The sequence below is a fragment of the Carassius carassius genome, chromosome 41, assembly GCF_963082965.1.
Source record: "Carassius carassius chromosome 41, fCarCar2.1, whole genome shotgun sequence".
Lineage (NCBI taxonomy): Eukaryota > Metazoa > Chordata > Actinopteri > Cypriniformes > Cyprinidae > Carassius > Carassius carassius.
The window spans coordinates 19,895,597-19,920,589 of record NC_081795.1 but is presented as its reverse complement, the minus strand read 5'-3'; the positions used below and the strand labels follow the sequence as shown (position 1 = coordinate 19,920,589).

Sequence of the window (24,993 nt, the reverse complement as noted above, 5' to 3'; positions counted from 1 at the left end):
TTGACTTTTCAAATATGGAATGGGAAATTTTAATTATTGATGGTGTTATGAAAACAAACGCTATTTACAAGGTGTTTATTCATTGCCAAATGTGCATTAGTGGCAGTCCGAAGATATTCTCGTAATTAGCCGAGTTATGAAAAAAAGAGTTGTCTTTTGTTCCTAGTTTTCATCGATGTGTGTTTGACAAACAGGAGTTGGGTAATCTCAAAGTAGTTGTATTTTGATCAGCAAAGCCTGCCAATTTCATCAGGCTGTCAAAGAGGGGAGGGAGAAACATGCCAAGTGTCTGTATAACAATACCCAATACAGTGACTGAATGACATGATTTTCAAGAATTGTAATCAGCAGAACATTGACTATAATAATGGTTAGTTCACATTTACTCATTCTCGTGTTGTTCAAACACACAATAACTTCATTCCTTCAATGAAAGAATAATGATTTGCAGAATGTACATGCTGCTCTTTTCCGTACAATGAAAGGAGTATGACCTGTGACTGTCAATCTTCAAAAAGGACAAAACAGACTTTGTTTTGAAAATATAAAATAAAATGGTAATATTGTGAAGTATTACATATTAATTTTTTTTTTTATAGATTTTAAAATCTTCAGTGTCACACAAACCTTCAGAAATCGTTCTAATATGCTGATTTGCTGCTTAGGAAACATTTCTTATCATTATCAATGTTAAAAACAGTTGTGCCGCTTAATATTGTAGAGAAATCATGATAACGTTTTTTTTTTTTTTTTTTTTTTAATAGCAGCAAATATTTGAAATAGAAATCTTTTAAAAAATTATAAATGTTTTACCGGTCACATTTATACAAATTTCGATCAATTTAATATGTTCTACCTGAATAAGTTTTCATTTTTCTTACAAACGTGTAAATAAAAGTGATCAAACTCCATATTTTGTCCATATATACTGCCTTATACTGATCTCAGCAAAGAGCTTAAGTAACTTTCTGTTTGTGATTTTAGATTATGAGTGTAAAACATTGTGCAACATTTAAATATTTGTAGATACTGTTGAAATGTGTGCCCCCCTTCCCATTTTCCCTACTTGCCCCAATCCAGTCTTCTTTCTTCCCCCATATCTGCTTTCCTAAAGCTTAGACCGTTTAAGGGAATGTCAAATTTAAGACATTCCCCTTGAGTGGGTTTCCATTCTCCAGAGGCCCAGTATCTTACTGCCAAAAGATCTTTTTCCAGCCCGTTGGACCTCTGCTCAACCAGAGCCGGTCATGAGCATCCAGCCTGCACTTCCCTTTAATTTAATTTTATTTTTTTGCTTTTAAACTCATCGCTTCAGTCCCCTGTCATCCTACTCTGGACAAATCAACCCTTGACAGAAGTTCTCTCATCCTACGAGCCATAAAAGCCTGGCTTTTTGATGCCTTGGAATGTCTCGTAAATAATGCTTAAGTGAATTGTGTAACCAAACAGAATAGCAAAAATATTAACTTTTTGAACTGGATTCAAACATTCTGGATGGATGGATGGATGGATGGATGGACGGATAGATAGATAGATAGATAGATAGATAGATAGATAGATAGATAGATAGATAGATAGATAGATAGATAGATAGATAGATAGATAGATAGATAGACTCAGATAGATAGATAGATAGATAGATAGATAGATAGACTCAGATAGATAGAATCAGATAGATAGAATCAGATAGATAGAATCAGCTAGATAGAATCAGATAGATCAGATGTGAGTGTTTTCAGGGCAGGTTCTCAATCTTGGCATCTTTATATCAAAGAGTCAAGCTGTATTTGAAAATGTGAGAGTGAAAGAAAATGGGGCCATATTCATCAGTAGGTGGGTGAGGCTTAAAGGGAGGGGAAAATATCTGCCCTTTATTCTGTCAACCTCTTTGTTCTGTCACCCCCACCGGGAATTCTCCTATTCATGAGCTGCTTGCTTTTAATGTAAAATAATCCTCTCAATTAGGTATTAGTGACATTAATTGGCCCCAGTGTAATTGTCCCTTCATAGATGAGAGCTCCCAGCATGTCCATGAGGAGGAGAGAGAGAGAGAGAGCTTGCTTGCCGTTCTCCCCTGCCTTGTGCACCATACCACTGGACCAAAGCCAACAACAACTCGCAAAATCACTTTAAGACTCTGTTAAGCTTTGTCAGCAGTGAGCCAAGCTGGGTACCAGAGTACCTGATGAGAAAACGGTACACTTGCACTCCAAATCTGCCTTAACAGACTTTAATTTGGCAACATTTTTGAATTTGGCAGAATGTTTTGCAGATTTCAAAACATTGTAATAATCATTTTATAATACTTTCTATTACCAGTCAGAGTAGTAGTCTTTATATCTGCATTTTAATTATTTTAACGTGAAAGTATTGAAAGTGTAGGTTCTTTGTGGCCATGCTAATACAATGTTAACATTCAGTTAGGTCTGTCTGGTTGCTCCATATTATCCACCAGTACCTAAATTCACATTGCAGCAATAAATATTCTAGTGCATTGTGCCAAGGGATAAAGGTATTAAGGTCTTTTAAATCCTTGATCACCCCCACATTGACCTGTGTGTGCCTTTGGGATTACCTGCCATGTAGAACTAGTTCTCAGCTCTGATCTCAACATGTTCCAGGGTCAGAGGGCTCTACACCTTCGAATTGAGCCAAAAACTCAGTATGACATGTCATTCAAACAATGAAGGGGGCTTTGAACTTCATATGCACCTCAAGTGTCATTGTTTTCCTCTTCCTGCAAATACAGTATAAGCTATCTACCCCATCAATAATTCCTTCCTAAAGGCATGACAAATGATTATATCAAACTGAGTGCTTCTCTCATTCTTTTTGTTTTAACATGCAGCAAACAAAAAATCTGTAAATTAAAAAGATTGTGTCCTTTAGAGGTATGGAGATGAAAGTAAAACAAATAAACATTTCTAGTAGAACATAGTTTCAGAAACTACAGTAGATCTTATCAAATCCATGTGTAGAATTCAGAGGCCTTATCTTCCTTAATCTTATTATTATTATTATTTTTATTTATTTTTTTGGTAGGTTCATAACAGGAACTTGTTATCCATGGATTTTGACCGTGTAACCAGGACTGAGAAAGTCTATGATGACCACAGGAAGTTCACCTTGAGGATCCACTATGACCATGCAGGAAGACCTACTTTGTGGGCTCCAAGTAGTCGGCTAAATGGTGTCAATGTTACCTACTCACAAGGTGGCCATATCGCCGGCATCCAGAGGGGCACCATGTCAGTCCGAATGGAATACGACTTAAATGGGAGAATCACTTCAAAGATATTTGCAGATGGAAAGTCATGGAGCTACACCTACCTTGAAAAAGTAAGCATCTTTATCTAGGAAATTATGAGGTTGAAAAATAATCACTAGTTGTCTGTTCTGTAGAGATCTCTTTGTTGAACCCTGCTAATTTGTTACATTAATAAGTTTAACCTTGTGTGCTTCAGAAATTATCCCTTGTATTAAGCATTGTTACTACATGCAGTCTGACAACTAGCTTGTTCCTAAAATACCACTGAAAAACTTAAAATATCACTTGTTAAATAGAACCAATATAATGAGAAATTCAAGACCTTACCATGTTATTCAAAATACCACTGTTTAGTACATTGAAATGCTGACATCCCAATATATGGGTTTAAACTCCATAAACTCACTCTATTTAATGTTTCTTGCCATTCTAAAATGATAATGTGCTGCTGAGAAAAAAAAAAGGAATTCAATCAATTAAGAAGATTATTATAATAATAAGAGTGGCTTCCTGTTGAAATATAAACTCCAGAATATCCTCCCACTGACCTCCACATAAGGTGACATTATTAAAATGGTATCAGGAGAGGGTGGGGGTATGATGACTTAATCCTCATTAAATGAGAATTTGCCCCTCTTCATTTTTCAGTCAGTGTCGTAGAGCAGCATGTTTGTAATTTGTATGCACCCTGAAGTGATTCTGTGACACCCGACAGTTTGTTGTGCAGTTATGCATGTGGTGCAATGTGACTCCTGGGTACTTAGTGACCTTCAGTTTCACTGGGTGGAGAATTTTACATTTAACTGTTTGAAGTGCACTCAGAATGTGTTGGGAATTACTGTGCTTCATTAAATCACTTACTGACCATCGTTTTGTCATTTAACTTCGGCAGTCCATGGTGCTGTTGCTATACAGCCAGCGACAATACATCTTCGAGTTTGACAAGAATGATCGCCTCTCTTCAGTAACCATGCCCAATGTGGCCAGGCAGACCTTGGAGACCACCCGTTCAATTGGCTATTATAGAAACATGTACAGGCCACCTGAGGGCAACGCCACAGTTTTGCAAGATTACAGCGAAGATGGACTGCTTCTGCAAACCATCCACCAAGGAACAGGGCGCAGAGTCATCTACAAGTATGGGAAACTCTCCCGTCTGCTGGAAATCCTTTATGATACAACGCGAATTGCCTTTTCTTATGATGAATCTGCAGGCATGCTGAAAATGGTGGGGCTTCAAAGTGAAGGCTTTGCATGTACCATACGCTACAGACAGATTGGACCACTCATCGACAGACAGATCTTTCGTTTCAGTGAGGAGGGTATGGTGAATGCCCGGTTTGACTACAACTATGACAACAGCTTCCGGGTCACCAGCATGCAGGCAGTCATCAATGAAACCCCCTTACCTATTGACCTCTATCGCTACGATGACGTCTCAGGCAAAACGGAGCAGTTTGGCAAGTTCGGAGTCATCTACTATGATATTAACCAGATCATTACCACAGCTGTCATGACTCACACCAAACACTTTGATGCCTATGGGCGAGTTAAAGAGGTGCAGTATGAGATTACCCGTTCGCTGATGTTCTGGATGATGGTACAGTATGACAACATGGGGCGAGTGGTGGCCAAGGAGCTTAAAGTGGGGCCCTATACAAATACCACCCGTTACGCCTACGAGTATGATGCTGATGGTCAACTCCAGGTGGTGTCCATCAACGACAAGCCTCTTTGGCGCTACAGCTATGATTTGAATGGAAATTTGCACCTCCTTAGTCCCGGTAATAGTGCCAGACTTACACCACTACGCTATGACATTCGGGACCGCATTACTCGATTAGGTGACGTGCAGTACCGGTTGGATGAGGATGGATTCCTCAGGCAGAGAGGCAATGACTTCTTTGAGTATAACTCTGCTGGGTTGCTTGTTAAAGCCTACAACAAAGGTAACAGCTGGACCATCAAGTATCGCTATGATGGCTTGGGCAGGAGAGTGTCCAGTCGAAGCAGCCAAAGCCACCATCTGCAATTCTTCTATGCAGACTTATCCAGTCCCACTAGAGTCACACACATGTACAATCACTCAAGCTCAGAGATCACCTCGCTCTACTATGACCTTCAGGGCCACCTCTTTGCCATGGAGTTGAGCAGTGGGGATGAGTTCTACGTGGCCTGCGACAACATTGGTACACCGTGGGCTGTATTCAGTGGTGCTGGTCTCATGATCAAACAGATCCTGCACACAGCTTTTGGGGAAGTGTATTTGGACTCCAACCCAAGTTTCCAGCTAGTAATAGGCTACCAGGGTGGCCTTTATGAGCCCCTTACAAAGCTTGTCCATATGGGACGCAGAGATTACGATGTTCTTGCAGGCCGATGGACCACTCCGGACCATGATGTTTGGAAACGACTCAACAGCAACAACATTGTACCCTTCAACCTCTACATGTTTAAGAACAACAACCCACTGAGCAACAACCAAGAAACCAAGTGCTACATGACAGGTAAACACATCATTTCTTATTAATCTTTTGTTGAAACATACAGAAGGTGACGTTATTTAATACATCCATTTATCTGTTATCCAAACGCTTGCCTATGTATGGTCAAAGGGATGTTGGAGCCTATGCCAACAGCTCAGGCCAAAATCTGGGAGGGCTATTAAATAGACTGTAAATAACTCCACTGTTACATTTTACCTCCAACAATCTAAAACACTGTGAGCACCTGGTGCCAAGAATCCTTGCACTAGAGTAATTCTTTTTCAGGCTCTCATCCCAGCCCGAGCTTGGGGTGTTCTTGCCTCCACATACACTGCTTGTGAGCAATGACAGCATAACAAAGTCCCCTTTGTTCTTCATTCAGGTTGTTCCTCTGAAATATCCCATCAGTCTTTGCTTACCCAGCCCATGTAGGAGGTAAATAGTAGTGAATGCTCCCCAGTGTTAGACAAATAACACAATGGAGTCCATGGAAGTAGAAGCTAGATGCTGAATCACTTTTCACTCCACTTGAAAGTGAAGTCGCAGTCTTCAAAATATTATAGTCACATTTGAAGTCTATAACAGTGAATGCGTGCTGGTTTTTGACTGAAATCAAAGCCTTGGTTCGAGCCCTTGCTGTCAAAGGAAATGAATGCTGTAGAATCATGATATTGGTTGTTCATGTTAAAGCAGCCTTGTTTTAGTGTGTTTCTCTGTGTATTTCCTTTGCGTATCCTGTTGAAAAGATTTGTGGTGAAATGAGACCTTGTTCTCTGATAATTCATACGCAACTTTTATACACTGAGTTTATTTGGAATGCTGCAACCAGGGCTTAATTTGTGCTGGAACAAGCCGGATCCTGATCCGGATCTGGCACCTCTGAAATCCGATCCGGCACCTCATTTTGGCTGATCCAGGGGAGGCATTTTAGTATGGCAGAGTAGAGCCCTGCATTTCAGCATGACTTTTTTACGACTCTTGGGCCGGGCTTCGGGCCAATTTTCACGCCATAGGTCAGACGCGGATTGGGTCTGCTTTAGGCTTCTTATTTTTATATTTGAGACTTCCATCAATTAGTGATTAGTGAAAAATAATAATAATAATAATAATTGGGGTGCTGGTGGAAACAACACGAGACAACACGTGCTACCTCGACTATCAAGAGCGGCTCGACAGTCTCCAGCAGCAGAAGCGCAGCTGAACAGTTCTGTGTTTAAATACACACAATAGGCTTAAACGTGTCAGGGGGAAATAGTATGGAGACATTTGAATTATTTACTAATAAACTAGTGTTTTCTGAGTCTGTGTCACAAGGATGAAGTTGCCGAGCCTGACTCGTCATTAGACACTCCTCTAGAGAGAAGTGCATCTTTACGGATTATGATTATGATTATATAATGAAAGAGTTTTTGTTTTTGATTTGTTTTATTTCGTTAAGTGGTCATTTAAAGCTTTCTATAGATATATTTATCATGTCGGTAAGGCATGTTTTCACGGAGTATCGGAGAAGTCAGAAAGCGCATCATGTTTGTTTTCCCCATTCTACAAAAGCTCAACATTTGTTGATATTGTGAATGCACACAAATAAAAGCAGGTCTCGGCCCGGTAATTCTGATAAGCTTTCGGACACAGGCCAGGCTAGTGCCTAAATTTGAGGTCCGTGCAAGGCTTTATGGCAGAGAATAGCATCTGCCATATCCTAACCCAGTCAGATGTGCCATGAAAAACTATCCAGACTTCATATCTCTATTATAATCCATTATTATTATTTTAAATCAGAGGGTTTTACAAATATTTAACCTATGATAAGTATTAAAAAGAGCTTGTCAGTAAAACTACGTAACGCTATTGGATCCTCAAGCTCTCAGCTAAATCTTCACCAGTCTCCACTCAGATTGACGCGCCGTTCACAGCCTGGAGGAGACAGATCTCTGCTTTAAGGGCAGACAAATAACTGTTTGAGTAAAAAAGTATTTTCTTTACTCAAACACGATGTCTGTAAAGTCAACAATAAAACAACAAGAAAAACAAAGCACACAGTAACAATAAATGGTGTTTTAGTAACAAGGTTCGGGAGGAGCGCGTCAGATACTTAGCCTTATCAACACAGGTGGACCACAATCAAGTAATCAATACCATAGTATAAATATCGCTGACTTACCTCTATCCACTGACGGTTTATCAGCATCCCTCCTCCACCCCATCTCCTCACTTCGAGTTCACTTTATAAATAGATGGGTTCTGTTGACAGACAAAAGTGTCAACACTGCGAAAAACGTTGTTAACTCACTGTAAACTTGGCTGCTTAAACTCAACAAAAACATAAAATATCTCTTATATAATACTAGCGAGGAGGCTTTGTACGCGCAAAATGTGGATGTGACTGTGAGGGCACATAATACATACAGCCTCTGGAGCGCATGAGTACCAAATGGTTTAAAATAATTAAAAAGGTGTGCAAATTATAAATTTTTGTGACAATGCAACAATGACCCGATTAGTCAAGAGTCAGTTCTTTCAGCTGTCCCGAAATGTGAGTGAAGTCTTGTATCGCAGCATGCAGCATGAGCATGAGCTGATGAGAAGCGTGCTCTGAGAGAGTTTATGGATTCGAAGGCTGGTTTAAATATCAAATAACACAAATATACTGGTACACCAACTGCCTATGCTAGTTTTTGCTGGCTTTTTCAGAAGGATATAGCATATATTACTGTGGACTAGCCATATTTCAAGCTCGGCTAAACACCTAGCTACTACTGTAGGCTGTAGTCTACATCATTAAAGTTAACTTTGAAGAAGGAAATCTAAAGATACTTTGTCATGTGTCCTGATTTGCAATAAATCTTGCTTTTGTGGTGTAGTTCGTTCCAAATAGAGACAATCCTTACAAAGTAATTATAAGTGAGTGCTGCAGTTACCTTTTGCTCTGCTGTAAGGGTATTTCACCGCAGCATTTCTCTTTCAACAGATGTTAACAGCTGGCTAGTGACATTTGGTTTTCAGCTATACAACGTCATACCTGGCTACCACAAACCTGTCATGGACACCATGGAGCCATCTTACGAGCTCATTCACACTCAGATGAAGACTCAGGAGTGGGATAGCACCAAGGTAATTCATCCAACAAATGTGTATTTTTGTTTGCCCACCTCTTTAAAAGCACACATGGCCTTTGACTCTAACTTCAGACTTTATTTTGCATACCTTGACCTTTCAGTTTGCCGCCTCCCAAAGGAGTCCACAGCAATCAACCCTGATGCTCATGTGAATAAGCGCAGCCTCTGCTCTGGCTGCTCAAGCCAAAGGAAAGGGGTCAAGCTAAAGAGCCCTTGTAAAAGGACTGCCATTAGGGAAATTCAGTCCAAATTTCCTCCAGCAGCAGCCATTGATTTCAGCTCAGTCTTTCACACTCTTTAGCCCTCTAAAAGATGTTGTCTCCCTCTCTTTTCCTATCCTTATGCTTCTTTGTCTCAGCGTTCCCTGTTTTTCTCGGTCTCAGACATTCACTGATTATCGAGCCCCCTTAAAGCCATCTGAATAATTGAGAAGCCAGTTGGACATTGTGGCGGCTCTTGGCTTCTTGGCATTGTGGCTGTTGTTAAGGACACTTTACCTCTTAAGCTGTCCTGGCTCAACTAATGGTTTGAGTAGATATATAAATGCTGTACTCCATCTAAAATTATTATTATTTTTTTTTTTCATAATTTAATTATTTAAACCAATTTTAATTTATATATACGTGTATGTATGTATACACACACACATATATATATATACATGTATATATGTGTGTGTATACATATATATATATATACATATTATATATATTAATAATCACAGTTTTCAACATTGATAATAGCGCGACATTGCCATCACAGGAATACATTAAATAAAAAATAAAATAAATAAACTGATTAAAATAGAAATATAATCTTTTAAACTGTAATAATAATGTATAATATTACTGTTTTTACTGTATTTTTATATTGTAAATGTAGCCTAGGTGAGCACAAGAGATTTCTTGACTGGTACTTAAATTGCTTGTTACAGAAGATGGTCTTTTTACATTTGTTCATATAATTCTATCCTAAAATTATGATATTGGTTTAAAAAAAAAATCTTCCCTTCACACTAATAAGAACTTTATTTCACACCATTCATACTGTACACTGAAAAAAGTATAGAAACAATTTTAATTTAGAAATTGCTAGTAAATTTCACAAGTTATTACAAAGAAATTGCAAGTAACACATTGAATTAACATACTTCAGTGAACTAATTTGATCAAATTTGTTGTATTATAAAAAAGTTATTAGAACATTACCCATTTTTTGAATATCCAGAATAGCTCATGAAAATATATATTGTGTTGATTTTTTCCTGCCCACCCCTATGGGCTATATGGATATAAAAAAGCAACTTAAACTACTTACATTTTTAAACTGATAGGCTTTTATGGTAAGACCAGTCACCTCAATGGTAAGAACTTCCATTCCATGCACCAAACAGTATAAGCAGCACAACCTCAAACTATCAGTCACTGTAATAAGCAAGCATCTGAGGCTAAGCGACATGGATGAGCTTTGGACAGCTGAGATATGAGATTTTAAATCTAATGTGATGGAGCTATTTGAAGCTGTCAGCCTGGCAGGTTTCATATGGCTTTCACACATTCAAGGAGAACTGAACTATCCCAAAAAGGACTTTCAAGTTTCAGACACCACAGATTTTGTTTTTTATTTAGTTGAGTTATGAGGAAAAACAGTCTCTTTCGGAGAGTTCTGTTGGGTGTTGAAGGCCGTGCAGACTCACCTACTGACTATATATCTCTGTTTAAGAGGGTATTAAACCAGGCTTGTCCTAATGCATTCTCTTTTGGGAACCAGTCATTATAATTTAATCAAGAGCAAACGGTCTCTTCTCACAGTGTGCTCTTGCAAACAAAGGTGTTTAAATTGTCAAGTGTATATAAAAAAAGTTCAACAATGCAAAACATTAAAAGATTAGGGTTCAGTCACTTGAGGCCTTTGGATCCAACCACTTCTCAAAAGCTGTTAAGAAACCTGTTGGGCAGCAATCTCAACCTTCAAGGGAGACTGCCCTTCCATCATGTACCTTGCAGGGTCCCTCTCCTGTTAGAACCTCAGAAGTGCATACAATACCTCTTGCAAGGCTGCTCTCAAAAGCGCCAAATTCAATTCCAAACCCTTGCTTGAATTTTCCATTTCAAATGTCTACTCTGAGACTGAAACTTTACTTTGGAAGTAAGACCAAAAAAAGAATGATCTGTGTCCCACAGTCCTTTGCATAGTTACCCATAAATCAGCTCTCTCTGGCTCAACTCCACACACAGATTTTTCCCTTTCTTATGTGGCAGTAAACAATTATAATTGCCAACTAATATGCTTTGGCAATGTAATTGTGGGGTCATTTATGGTCTTTTAAAGCAGCTGCATTAAAAAAAAATAAAAAATTAAATAAAGAAATTACAACCATGGTGTTTTGCCTGTATTTACAGTGCACTTATCCAAGAACGTACTGGGCAGTACAAGGTAACTACATGGGATAAGGTTAGGTTTAGAGGTAGGTTCAAGGTTAGTACATAGTTATTACCCAGTTATTTTAATTGTTATAAGTAGTACATAGTATGTACATGTGGAACAGTAGTGTAAAATAAAGTGCTACCAAAAACATATAATCTGTTATAATTTATATTTATTTTTTATGAACTAATCCATTGGAATTTTTTTTTTTGGGGGGGGGGGGGGGGGTGCTTAAATATCAAAAATATCAAATCAAACACTGCCCCAATGGAATTAATCGTCATAACGTTATGCATTGTCGTTTTATAAATTACAATTTAATATATAGAAATTATCTTTTTTTTTTTCTTTAGACTTTGGCTTTGAGATTCACCTGCTCAATCCAGCATTTCATAATTGAATTGGAGTTTTTTTGTGTAGGAGTTCTGTTGCTTCTAACACTGAACATGATAGATTTAGTGCTCTGAAAATCTCCCGCAACAGCTGGATAGTGAGCGCTGACTTTTTATCACTCTCTTACTCCTTGCTGTTTAAACTCACGGGGTCTTAAAGACCTGTGTGGATGAAAAATTATGTAAATGTGCTGGCTGATATCCACCGGATGTCCACAGATTAATTCTGACTTTGATCAGAGCCCTGTGCTGATAGGCCTCCATGCTGTCTTACCACCCAGTACTATCTGAATGATGTATTCCTTTTCCTTTTTTTAGGTTGCAGCATAAACTGCCCTCACCATCCATTTTGTGTACTGCAAATTTAATGTGGATAGCAGCTCATACAATTTAATGTTGAAGATTTCAAAATTGAGCACAGTTTGAGTCGTTGTTGAGATCTCTAGAGAAGGCACGTGAGATTAGCGAGGTCTTTTAATCAGGAGAAACGTGAGGAACAGGAAACTCCATTTGCTTTTCATTAAATCTCATCACTGTCTAGGAAAAAAACAGTTGAGTCATTAAAGAGGCCTTTTGTTTCTTTGCAACTTAATCTGTAGTTTAGGGCGACACTCAGAGAGCAAAAAGGAGACAAAGGGAGTGAAGGGGACATATATATAGGGAATCATATATGATAACATAAGAACTTTGTTTCAGTGCCAGAGCTTCAGTAGGTCTTTGTTTCTCCTTCCGTACAGGAGCCCTGGAATTTGTCACCCAGAACACACTATTTCTAGGATTATTACAATCCATCTGCACGCTTAGGTCACTCCTGATTATCTAAATCTTCTCTTGGGGTGAGGGTTTTCCATCAAGCCACATTAAAGAAGAGGATGACTTATTACTGCATTATTGTTGGCCTAAAGAGAGATTCTTGTATTCAGTTTTCCTCATGGGAACCTGTTTACTCCCTACAAACAAAAGTTATTAGAGTTAGATCAAAAGATCTTCAAAAAAAAATAAAAAATCACCTGATCCACACTTCTTCACACCTAAACATAAAATAGAATGGGTTATGCTATATATTTATATCAGGATCTGTGAAATGTTTGAAGTGTTAATGAAGCAACACGATTCTTGGTTGAGGGGGAAGTTGAGCAGCTGAACGTGGGGGTAGGATGAGTTTCCCGCTGAGATCACCCATCTTGCACAAACCATCAGGAAATGTTACTTACTCCCAGGAAATGGCAGCAGTGAAGGCGGTGGGTGCAATGATGCCTGCCACTGGAGGAGATAACCTAATGAATGTGAAAATCATATGCAAGGATTTACAATGCACAGTGTTTTGCTGAGATGAAACATGTCATAATATGTCATATTCAGTCAATTTCACCACCAACCTCACTGTGGCCAACAGTAATTGTGAATGTTGTTTTGGAGATGCAATATCAAAGGTTTAATTTATTCACTCACTAAAAGTAGTCACCTATGATCAATGTAAAATCCACAAGAAGTTGATGCTAAGACACTCAAAGGGTTTTGTTTGTCTTCTTGCAGTCCGTTCTGGGGGTACAATGTGAAGTCCAGAGGCAGCTGAAGTCTTTTGTCCAGTTGGAGCGGTTTGACCAGATCTACAGGTCGAGTGATTCCGGTTGCCCTCAAACGCCCCTCCGCACGCTCTTTGCAACAGGGGCCTCCCTCTTCGGGAAAGGTGTGAAAGTAGCCATCCGGGAGGGCCGTGTTGCTGCTGACATCATCAGCCTGGCCAACGAGGATGGGCGGCGGATCGCGGCAGTCCTGGACAAGGCCACCTACCTGCAGGATTTACACTTCACCATCGCTGGATTGGACACACACTACTTTGTCAAATCGGGACCGGTAGAGGGTGACCTATCTCTGCTAGGCATGACGGTTGGCCAGCGTACACTGGAGACGGGTGTGAATGTAACCGTCTCGCAGGTCAACACAGTCCTTAGTGGCCGTTCACGCCGCATAACTGACATCCAGCTTCAGTATGGTACGCTGTGCCTCAACATTCGCTACGGCAGCAGCCAGGATGAAGAGAAGGTCCGTGTGCTGGAACTCGCACATCAGAGGGTCATTGCAGCTTCCTGGGCTCGTGAACGCCTCAGACTCCGGCAAGGGGAAGAGGGCTCTCGAGCTTGGACGGATGGGGAGAGGCAGCAACTCCTGAGTGCCGGACGCGTGCAGGGCTACGAGTGCTTCTACATAGTATCGGTCGACCAGTTCCCCGAGTTGGCAGACAACGTAAATAACATCCACTTCTTGCGACAGACAGAGATGGGTCGCAGGTGACATGAACGCGAGGGGAACCCATGCTCGGACTCACCGTCCAGGACTTCTTGCCAAAGACAAGTTGCGTTTGTGACCATATTATGTTACTTTATTTTTATGTTGACTATGCCAGACTTATTTTTTTAATACATGACATACATGGTTGAAAACAGTTGCACTGTTTCAACAACAGGGTGCCCTTCTCTCTTTTTTGGTAATTCTCAAAACCCTTTGCCCTTTGTGTGTGGCTGCTAGAAGACGGCATATGTGTCGGCAATTTATTCAGTTCTGCCTTCGAGTTTAGGGGTTTGCTCAAAGGAATATAGGAAGAAGGCTGGTAATGCATTATGCTCACTGGCTCAGCCTGCTGCCAGACAAGCAGATTGTTATTCACAAGCTACACTTCACTCTGCCTTTTACTGCGCCTCAGCCAAGGAGAGACCTCTTTTAATCGCTTCTTTTTATACTTGAAAGCCCACCGGCTGTGTCATACTTAAACAAGGACATTGGTGTTTTCAGTGCATTGTTACGAGTTCTGATCCTAGCTGAAACCATCTCATGTTCAAAACTTGTTTGTGGTGTCTTGTAATATTTTGGAACTGGGTGACTTGCTTGTAACAATTTGATTTTTTTTTTTTTATTAGCAATTTAACCAAACGGCTTAAAACATGAATAGAAAGGGAAAAGAATAATGAAGTATGCATAATTAAATTTTGGAAAATTGACAGAAATATAGGAAACAAATAGGAAGTAGGTAGCCCCATGGTCTTTAAAGGTACTTGAAAATGAAACGACACCATTTGAAAGAGATTAGCTCCAAAACCTAGTGAGCTGCCTACCTAAACACCATTTAAGGGTCATTCTGATCTGACAGCTGTTCCAATAGGTAGTTAGATTTAGTCTTATTCAAGGCAGTATCACATGCTTCCTTTGTTTTGAAGGCAAGTAAAAAATACAAAAAAATTCCAAGGTGGCCAACAATTTGAGAGAAATCCTATATTTAATTCCCTATTTTAAAGTATCAATAGTAGTAATCTGAACTACTGTTTTATGGATTTTTTTTATCCAATATTTCTGTGCTCTGTATTATTATGCATACTAGAGTATCATGCATTTAGCATAGCAACATGCTAACATGAAACTCTATTACAATCAATTATCCCATGTTATTTGTGTGCCGTGCGGAGATCAAGATTGATCGCTTATGATGGTTCCTTCTTGTTAGGGTGCTGTCTATGAAGGCAGATCCCTATGTAGACTGTATAAAAAGCAAGGCAGCTCGCTAGGTTTTGAAATGGAGCTACTAAGACTATGGGAAGGTTGTTTTTAATATAATAGTTTGAAATCAAAATGTTATTTCATGGTAACATTCACATAAACGGTATAACAATTGTGAAAAAATACAAGAAATGTGAACATTTGTCCCTTTTTATTGCTGATTGTTGTACTTTGAACAATGCCTAGCGTTTCAACACATGGAGTAAATTCCAGAAAAGGCAGTCAATTCAATTAATTTGTTTTTATGGTTAAAACGAAGAGATGCATATAGACCATTCCTTAGAATGACAGTATTTATTTTAGTGCTGTGTTTTTAGAGGAGTATGCATCCTCATGTTTGTCAGTGAAATAAACGCTTCAAGCATAAAGTGGCATGAATGCTTAAAAATAATGAAGCAAATTACTTAAATGTGCACTCAGACTTTTCTTTTTCTTTTTTTTTAAGGAAATGTACTGAGTGCTGCTAGCACTGCAAATTGTGGTAAGGAAAGGTGACAACCCCTGTGAACAGCCTTTGCCCCAAAGGTCTCCCAAGCAGGGGTAATGTCGTAAGTGCTTTGAATGTGAAAGACTGCAAGCGGCCTGAACTGCATTAAAGCCTGAAGGTGTGTCGTTAAGAGGTTCAAAAGGCATGTCAACCCACCATCTGGATATGTGAACTTCAAAGAGCATCTATATCTGGTTGGATGGTGTTAATATGTCGGACATGATGGCACATTGGCTCTTCACATTAGCGTTTGGTGTATGAATCTGCCCCTGCTGTCACTCTTGGGGATGCTCACCAAGATGAATAGATCAAGTGTTTTAAGCTGTATAATATTGTTGAGCATATTTTGGTTTATTTTACTGTCATTGAATGCAGTAATATCATGAGTCTGAACATATCGCTGTATTTAAAAAGAACTGATGAATGATGAAATGATGACATAATGCAACTTCTTAAATTGCACTGACATGCACCGTAAGGCTTTTATTTTTTCTAAACTTTTGAACTCATTTGGACTTGTGTTTGTTCTCAACACTGTGTTTCTAAATGCTTCTCTTTGAAAATGTAAATAAGAAGACAAGAAATGGGCTGTAAATAAAATGCAAATGTAGATACCTTTTAGAGCTACAGCAGTGAATCTGTGTAGTCTTTAGTTAAAGATGAAAAATAAAGAATATTTTGTGTTTACATTGATTTCACAGCATCGTGGTTTGCATTATATTTCATTAAAAAAAAAACTGTTTTCAAACAGGTTTCCAGAACACTCCCGTTAGCCACTGGTTTGCACTGTTTAACTTATTTTATGTGAAAAAATATCTCTATGGAAGCCTGTTCTGGATTACAAAAAATCTTAATTTTAATAGAATTTTCTCTATCTGAAAATTGAAGTTGAAGTCTCTGATTGCCTAATTCTAACCCCACCCCTAATCCTAACCGCTTCCCCACACCTATTCCTAAATCTACCAATACTAGAGGGGTAATAATCAAACCACGTGTGCTATTTTTGTTTTCTTCTCGTAAAAAAAAAGTATTCTCGTCACTCCATAATGTTACTGTTGAACCACTGATGGCAGATGGACTATTCTGACGATACTTTTCATACTTTTCAGGTCCATGACAGTGTATTTTATTTGGCAGTCTATGGGACAGCCACAAGCTTACCGGTTTTCATCCAAAATATCTTAAATTGTGTTCTGAAGATGAAGGAAGCATTTACGGGTCTGGAACGATATGAGCGTAAGTGATTAATGACAACATTTTCATTTTGGGGTGGAGTATCCATTACAATTTTTATAAAAGATCTATATTTTTAATAAATGCTTTTGTGTTCTTTTATTTTTCTTTTATTTTTTTTATCATAAAAAAGTACCACATGTTATAAAATAAATATTAAGCAGCACAACTATACCTAACATTGATAAATCAGTACATAAAGATCAGTGACACTGAAGACTGGAGTAATGGCTGATGAAAATTCTGAGATCACAAAAAAAAAAAAAAAAAAAATATTTAAGTATGGTAAAAAAAAAAATAATAATAATTGTATGGTAAACAACTTGACCCCAAAAACCGAGTTAATTACAGACCAATCTCGAATCTCCTTTTTCTGTCAAAGATACTAGGAAAAGAAGTATCCTCATAATTATATAAATTTTTTGAAAAAAATGGTATCTGTGTGTCACACTATTGTGCTGGAAGGAACACTGAGAAGAGAAAAGTCCAGGGGTGTGACAATGTGATGATTTCCAGTCAGGATTTAGACCGTATCATAGTACTGAGACTGCTCTCCTTAGAGTTACAAATGATCTGCTATTATCATCTGATCGTGGGTGTATCTCTCTATTAGTTTTATTGGATCTTAGTGCTGTGTTTGACACTATTGACCACAACATTCTTTTGCATAGACTAGAAAACTTTGTTAGCATTAGTGGAAGTGCATTAGCATGGTTCAAATCATACTTATCTGACCGCCAGCAATTCGTAGCAGTGAATGAAGAGGTATCATATCGATCACAAGTGCAGTATGGAGTACCTCAAGGCTCAGTACTACAGGTGCATCTCAATAAATTAGAATGTTGTGGAAAAGTTCATTTATTTCAGTAATTTAACTCAAATTGTGAAACTCATGTACTAAATAAATTAAATGCACACAGACCGAAGTAGTTTAAGACTTTGGTTCTTTTAATTGTGATGATTTTGTATGGAATTACATTTGTTTCAATAATAATGAACAAAACTTTATAAAACTGAATGTAACTTTTTCAGAAACTATCAAAAATATGCCATTACAAAAGAAGAAAAACACAATGAAAATGAAAAAAATGAACTCAGTCACACAAATTTAACAGGCTCTTCAAATATGCTTCATTCTTTGTTAATGTTTTTCAAAGATTCGTTTTCGCTAATCGTGGATTCTGAATTCATTGCCACAGATTTCGCTTACGTTTCACAGTTTTTTGTTTGGTGTTTTGACACAAACCTCTCGTGGGGGCGGGCTTAACAGTGATCTACTCTGATTGGATAGTGAGCTTTTGATGGACAGCTGCTCTCTGACCGGGAAGTACAGATCCCACTCAATATTTTAGAGTAGTATTTTAGTATGCTATTCCAAACCAGTATAACAGGATTCACATCCTTTTTGTTTATAGTAATACTCTTCATTATAGCACAGTATTGTATAGTAATATACTTCATTATTTTACCCAAGAGCTCCAGGTTGAAGGATTTTAGATGCATGCACACATTATAAATCCAAATATCTCCAAACAACTTGGTGCAAAAAACAAAAAAAACACAAAAAAAAAAAACACTGTCTTATTCTATTTCATGTCAATTTGCTTCTAAAGTGGAGCTGCAAATTAATGCCTTTAATGTTGGATTTGAAGTTAAGTGGTTCTGGCATCTAATTGTACATTGTGTAATGAGGTGTTTACAATTTCCGGAAGTTTTGCACAAGTGATTGAAATATTCATACACAGAAATTAGGTTCAGGAGGAGGGGAGAGTCTCACAAAAAAATAATAATAATAATAATAAAATAGAGCCCCACCATTTTTTTATATATTCATTAACAAATATATGTACATTAGTATGAAGCAATATATGTACAAATACAGTATTTTAGCACTATATTATACTGTGACATATGCATTTTGAGTACAAAAATTGATGGATTAATATGTCTTAATATGATTATCAGTCCAGAAGAGAGGAGAGTATATTTTAGAAATGTCAATAAATAATCCAGTGCATGAAAGAACGTCATACACGACAGCAGTGAGAATAGTAAATAATAGATTAATATCTTCAAACATGTCCAGCTATTTACATTTTCTAATTTGTTCCATTATTTTTTTGTAAGTAAACGTTCCAGCTTTGGGATAAAAATAAAATTGGAAACATTGGAAAAGTACAAATATTAAATGGTTAAAACAAATATAGTGTAAAATAAGCAAATCATTTTAGCCATATTTACAAAAATACATGTAAATGATATGTAAGATTGGCTTAACATTATTTGATAATGTATGACTTGGTTTGGGTAAGGGGATAGAAAATGTGTGTGTGAAGAGTATTCAAGTATTCAAGTGATTGACTATTATTTCTGAAGCTCTTAGTTAAAAACCTTTTCTCAAGTGAAATGCTTCTGTAGTCAGAGCTTGGGGCTGACATTCAGTACATTCCTCCAGGATTTCCTCTTGCTCTCCATCTGTTCCTACTTGACTGTAAAATGAACCTTGAGAGAGTGCTGAGTAAACATTAGACAAGTGGGTACTATTAAAATCAGCGAAGAACTGATTCCATATTCATGCTTTGAGAGACAATCAGTTTTATTCATTTATTTATGCTACAAAAATACAGAAATTATATAAGTAAAAACTGAGATACCTGACTTGTTCACTTTTAAAAGAAAGTTCTGGAATTTATTTAGTCATCATGAAACAATGTTCACTGATCTTTTTAGTTCTGTAATTTAATTTTGCATGTAATTAAATATTCAGTGAGAAAAAAAGTTGTGGAACTTGATTTTATTCCTAGAGAACTGATTTAATTGTTGAATAAGTATGGGGATTCTTAACACCAGAAGAACTGGGAAAAAAAAAAAGTTGTTTCGAGCAAGTTATTTAGATTTGTGATGAATAATTATGAAATATATACATATCTCTCTCTCTCTCTCTCTATCTCTCTCTCTCTCTCTCTCTCTCTATATATATATATATATATATATATATATATATATATATATATATTTATTTATTTTTGAAAAAAAAACATCCACTGGTTCATCCACAACCGTTCCAGAAATAGTTAAGTAGATATTAAGATATTAAGACCAATATTATGTCAGTTTTGATTTATTTAAAATCATTTTATGTCCATAAAATACAATTTAAAATGCAACGCTCTGTTTTGTGCAGTTATTGCTGGTTATTTGCTGTTTAAAAGCAAACAAAACTTCCCTTTATTGTAGACATTTGATGTTCCCAATCACTGCTTCCCACAATGCACTAGATGAAATATAAACAGATATGTAATGAAACCTAAGCAGAAACATGTTGGTTTGAAAACAAAATGCAACCTGAGACATCTGAAAGAGCCAATCAGTCATCTGTCACTGAAAAACATCAAAGCTGATGAAGAAGAAAGAGAAATAATAATAAAAAAAGAGAAGCCAAAGAGAAGTTTTGTTTTTGCTTTGTGTCCAGATGAGTATTAGGAAATGGGAGGTTCTCATGTTCCTGCTGTCTAGTTTTCACAGGTCAGCATGAGGTCACATGATGTCCCTGCAAGAAGGTTCACGTTTTTCCTGACAAAGATGTTGCCTCAGGATTGTCTGCACAAATGTCAAACTTTGAGCACTGCAGGATGCTAATTAGTTGCCTATTAATTGTTGTATCAGTTAATTCAGACTTAAAGCGATAGTTTTAGATATTTTTTCTCACCCTCATGTTGTTCTAAATCCCTTTAGACTTACTTCTGTGGAATACAAAAGAAGTAGTTCAGCAGAATGTTGATGATAAGGAACAAATAATGCTAAAACGGTTGTTGAAGTTGATGGACATATGGACAGACGGACACTGAAGGGGCCTCAGCTGTGTTTTGTTGTCCCCTTCCCACCACATTTCCTCATGACAGGTGCGAACAACGCCAGGGCCCCCGAGAAATGTCTCTGCACCAGTCTGAAAGCCCGGCTGACACCATGTGTGTTCGCCAGTAAGACTGACTTCACACATTATGCAAATCATATTGACAGCATAGCTACTGCTTTTTATTAAGCTAATTACCCCTTAAGTCATTTCTGTTTTTGGCACCAAGGCTACACTCAAGGAAAAGAGAAAACTAGTTTAGTGAGAGAGAGCGCATTAGCAAAGGTTTAGAACCTGTGCTTTAAAGAAAGATATCTTTTTTAATCATTTAATTTTGTTTATTTTGGACAGTTTATGCAAAATCATCACTAAAAGTAGTAGATGATGCATCTAATGTTGAAATTTTGTGTCCTAAGATCTAACTGCATAATACTTGTTGCTGCCACAAGCTAATCAGTTTGTTACACAGTCATAGTTTATTGTATTGATGTTTTATTTGTTTTTGTAATTTTATATTGTCTCCAACAGCCCAAGCACCTATCGGCATATTGAATGAAGAATCAATAAAAAAAAATGCATAAGGAAAAAACAAACTGTTTAGTAGTTACCCACATTCTTCAAAATACCTTGAAATAATAAACTAATTTAGAACAACTTGAGAGTGAATAAATGATGAACTAACATTTTTGGGGGAACTATATTTCTTTTTAAGATCCAACACCGACCTCATACATCATCTTACCGGAACTGCTTCCCTGTACACCGGTGGCGCAATCTAGATTAAAGTGATTATTACATTTTGAATATGGATATTTTTCTTATGAAAACACATCGATTTATTACAGGAGGCCTCTGTTCACCCCCTGGAGCTGTGTGAGGCACTTTTTATTATGGATGGATGCGCTTTATTTCACTTCTTTTGGACTGATGAACTGTAACACCCGCTGACTGCCATTTAATAGCTTGGAAAATCAAAGTAAATTTTTAATATAACTCCAATTGGATTTGTCTGAAAGAAGGAAGTTGTATACCTTTAAGGTGGCTTGAATTTGAGTAAGGAATTGGCTAATTTTCATGTTTGGGTGAACTATCCCTGTAACGGCGTAGTATAAATAGGCACTTTAGGACGCAGCATCTGTCCACATTTTTCAAAATATCTTCTTTTTTGTTCTGCAGAGAAAGAATGTCATTTATTTTATTTTTTTTTTTAAATAGAAAAAATCCTTAATTTATTTTTTACCCAGCTGCTTATGTAGTTCTAGTTGCTCGAGTGGACTTTCCACAAGTGACAATTAAGGCAGTTATTATTTTTTTATCAAAATATGTATTATGTAAAATAAATTTCAAATAAGTGAAGATTTTATATTGCTAACCTTTTGTATGAAATTAAAATACAGTAATTTAGTGCTTCACAATACAAAATCCACTCTTGTACTTCTCTATTCAAATGGCTCCTGGAAAATGAGTCCAATCTTTTCACTGGCTTAACCCTCCTGTAACCCTAAAATTTGGCAACACCTTTTCCCCTTTAGGGTCAATTTTACCCCAGCAATTTAAACCTTCAGAATATGATTTTTATTTGTTTTATTATTACAAAGTTTGTGTCAGGTCATTGATGTGTTTGTTGACTACATAAATAGGCCTTTATATAAACCCCCCATAACACCTGTGAAAAGTAAATGTGAGTATTGCATCAGGAATTGTTTTATGGGACTGTAAGTGCTTTTTATGCAAATATATGAGTTACAAACAGCATAGACAGAATATGAATTGCATTTTCCCCCCTACAGTCCACCAGAAATACATCCCAGCCTTTTGTCTGCACTACTTTGCAGGGCGTGTGATGTGAAAAAAAAAAAAGAAAAGAAAAAATCACATGTAATGTTATGGCGATGCAGTCCCTCAGCCGTGTCTAATATCAGCCTCGTGACCTGATTTTTTTTACAGATGCTTGTCTAGGGGATTTACCAGTGTACACCTGCATATTCCAGGCATAGATGGACTGTGCATCACATGTGGCCCAAATTTTTGTGCCATATTTGTCTGGTTTGCTTGACATGTATTATATTATGGCATATATTACCTTAGTTCCAATAAAAATTATATAATATAATATAGCTAATTAAAAATAAAAATAAAGCCTTACAAAACCTCTGGAGGCTCTGGAATTGCATTCTGTCATTTAAATGTTACCATTCAAGTGTTAAACCCAACTCTTTTGTACTTTAACTAAATTTAGGCTCCGTCCCAAAACCGAGTGAGCTCCCCAGCTGTCTGCTGCCTACACAGGCATCTGCATTCTAACTGAGCAACTCTCCCATCGCCCACACATCACACAAATAGTGCTCTTCAAATGAACCAAGAGACACAAGAGACTCGAGTGGTTAGGATGTTGCTTAGCTCAAAATGTTTTACATTTAAATCTCTAGTTCACTAGGTTTTAGAGCAAAGCTTTAGTCAAATCCAGACATCTCTGAGGTTGTCCTGCTCTCATTTTTCTATAAAAAATTTCTAAGCACATTTATTACATCAGTAGCGAGCCACAAAATGTTTTCAGGAGTATTCTTCAGGGATTTTCTCAGACTCTGTTCTAAATCCTACTTAGGAACGTGTGTTCTCACCGATACGGGTGTTCAAAAAGGTACAAAAGATTTGAAGAGAAGGTTCGCCCATGAAAAGTAAAGTGTAAAAAAAAAAAAGAATAAAAAAAAAAATCCAAGATGGTGGACGAAAGCAACCATAATAAACTAGAGAGCGGCGTTCCAGCTTATGGCGTAGGCGTAGCGTAAGCTCTGGTGAGAAGTGATGGACACAGAAGTGCAGAGGAGAGAGCAAAACAAAACACCAGTCACGAAGTAGAAGTACAAAACGAGGATTTGTAAAGAACAAATTCAGAGGATTTCAGTGTAAGCCAAGAGGAGACTGATTTTACTTTGCTGTAAACAAAACTTCTTTCTTATACAAACACATTGCTTCGCTCTAGAAGGCCTTTATTAACCTCTGTGTGGAGCACTTTTTATGATGGACGGACACACTTTTTTGGGCTTCAAAATTTCGGCCCCCATTCAGTGCCATTATAAAGCTTGAGGAAATTTCTTTTTTTTTTTTTAATAACTCCGATTGTATTTGTCTGAAAGAAAAAAGAAGTGATTCACCTTGTTGGTTAAAGGTGCAATAAGTGATTTCTGAGAAACGCTGTTGAAAATGGATCGGACCGAGCATCAAAACAGCCAATCATCACTAAGAGGTGTGTCCACTCGTGATGAGGGAGTTGCCTTTGTTGTATGGTCCTGTCCCTAATCGCACCCTAAACCCTTGCAGTCTTCTTCTGAGTACACACTTTCGTGACATAATGCCATTTTGGCTGAAGTGCGCATCGAAGGCGCATCGCGGCCATAAAGGGGGCGCTCACAAGCACCCTTCTGAAATCTAAAATCATGAATCAAGAATCACTGTGATCCTTCTGGGTAGGGGCACGTTTTGATGATTTCAAATATCTACGGTGCTTCTCATAAATTACTTACACCACCTTTAAGGCTAAAAATGTTTAACAAATACTTTTTAAAGATCCCAAAAGGAAAAATTAATGGAAAAATTACTTCCAGAATCAAGGTTGCTGAAATGGGTTCTGTTGCAGATCAGTTGTAAGTGCGCATCTTCTTCCTGTCTTACAAGTGAGGCATGCTATTTGTGTGAATGTTCCAATTCAGTCCCTTATGTTCCAGTTCAATTTGGATGCTACTGTAGATGACTATAGGCAGCTCTTTAGGTTTTGAAACAGAGACTGATTCACTATTAGCATTTCATCTACTAGTAAGATCATGTGATAATAAATATATTGCTTGCTTCAATTAGTAAATTAGGCCATGAAGCAGTTTTACAGCACCTACCTTTAGTTAATATATCTCACATGTAAATTGAGGGTACTCTTCAAATTAAGATCTGGTGAAGGCCAAAGCTCTGTAATTTATATTTGGGCTAATTAGTGAGGTGTGGGTCTTGTCTTATAAACAGAGGCAATTACTCGTGAATATGTGTGGGGCTGTCCACTGAGGGTGAGCACTTAGTATACATGATATTGCTTTCTGTTATGTGTGTGTGGTGTGTACGGTGGCCTCTAAACGTATTTAGACACTGAAGGCGCTCTTTAAAATGTATGAATGTCATTGCATTAGATAA

General features: G+C 37.6%; 1 protein-coding gene across 7 annotated transcripts in view; it reads left to right on the top strand.

The window, feature by feature from the left end:
* LOC132122944 (teneurin-4-like) overlaps positions 1-15,467 on the top strand; it is a 243,029-nt gene extending 227,562 nt beyond the window's left edge. For all 7 annotated transcript variants that reach the window (XM_059533466.1, XM_059533463.1, XM_059533467.1 and 4 more), the window contains 4 exons: positions 3,043-3,339; positions 4,161-5,775; positions 8,723-8,865; positions 13,226-15,467. In XM_059533466.1, the coding sequence (XP_059389449.1) occupies positions 3,043-3,339; positions 4,161-5,775; positions 8,723-8,865; positions 13,226-13,984 (2,814 nt within the window). In that variant the 3' untranslated portion in view covers positions 13,985-15,467. The remainder of the gene's footprint in view (positions 1-3,042; positions 3,340-4,160; positions 5,776-8,722; positions 8,866-13,225) is intronic.
* The last annotated feature ends 9,526 nt before the right edge of the window (positions 15,468-24,993 follow it).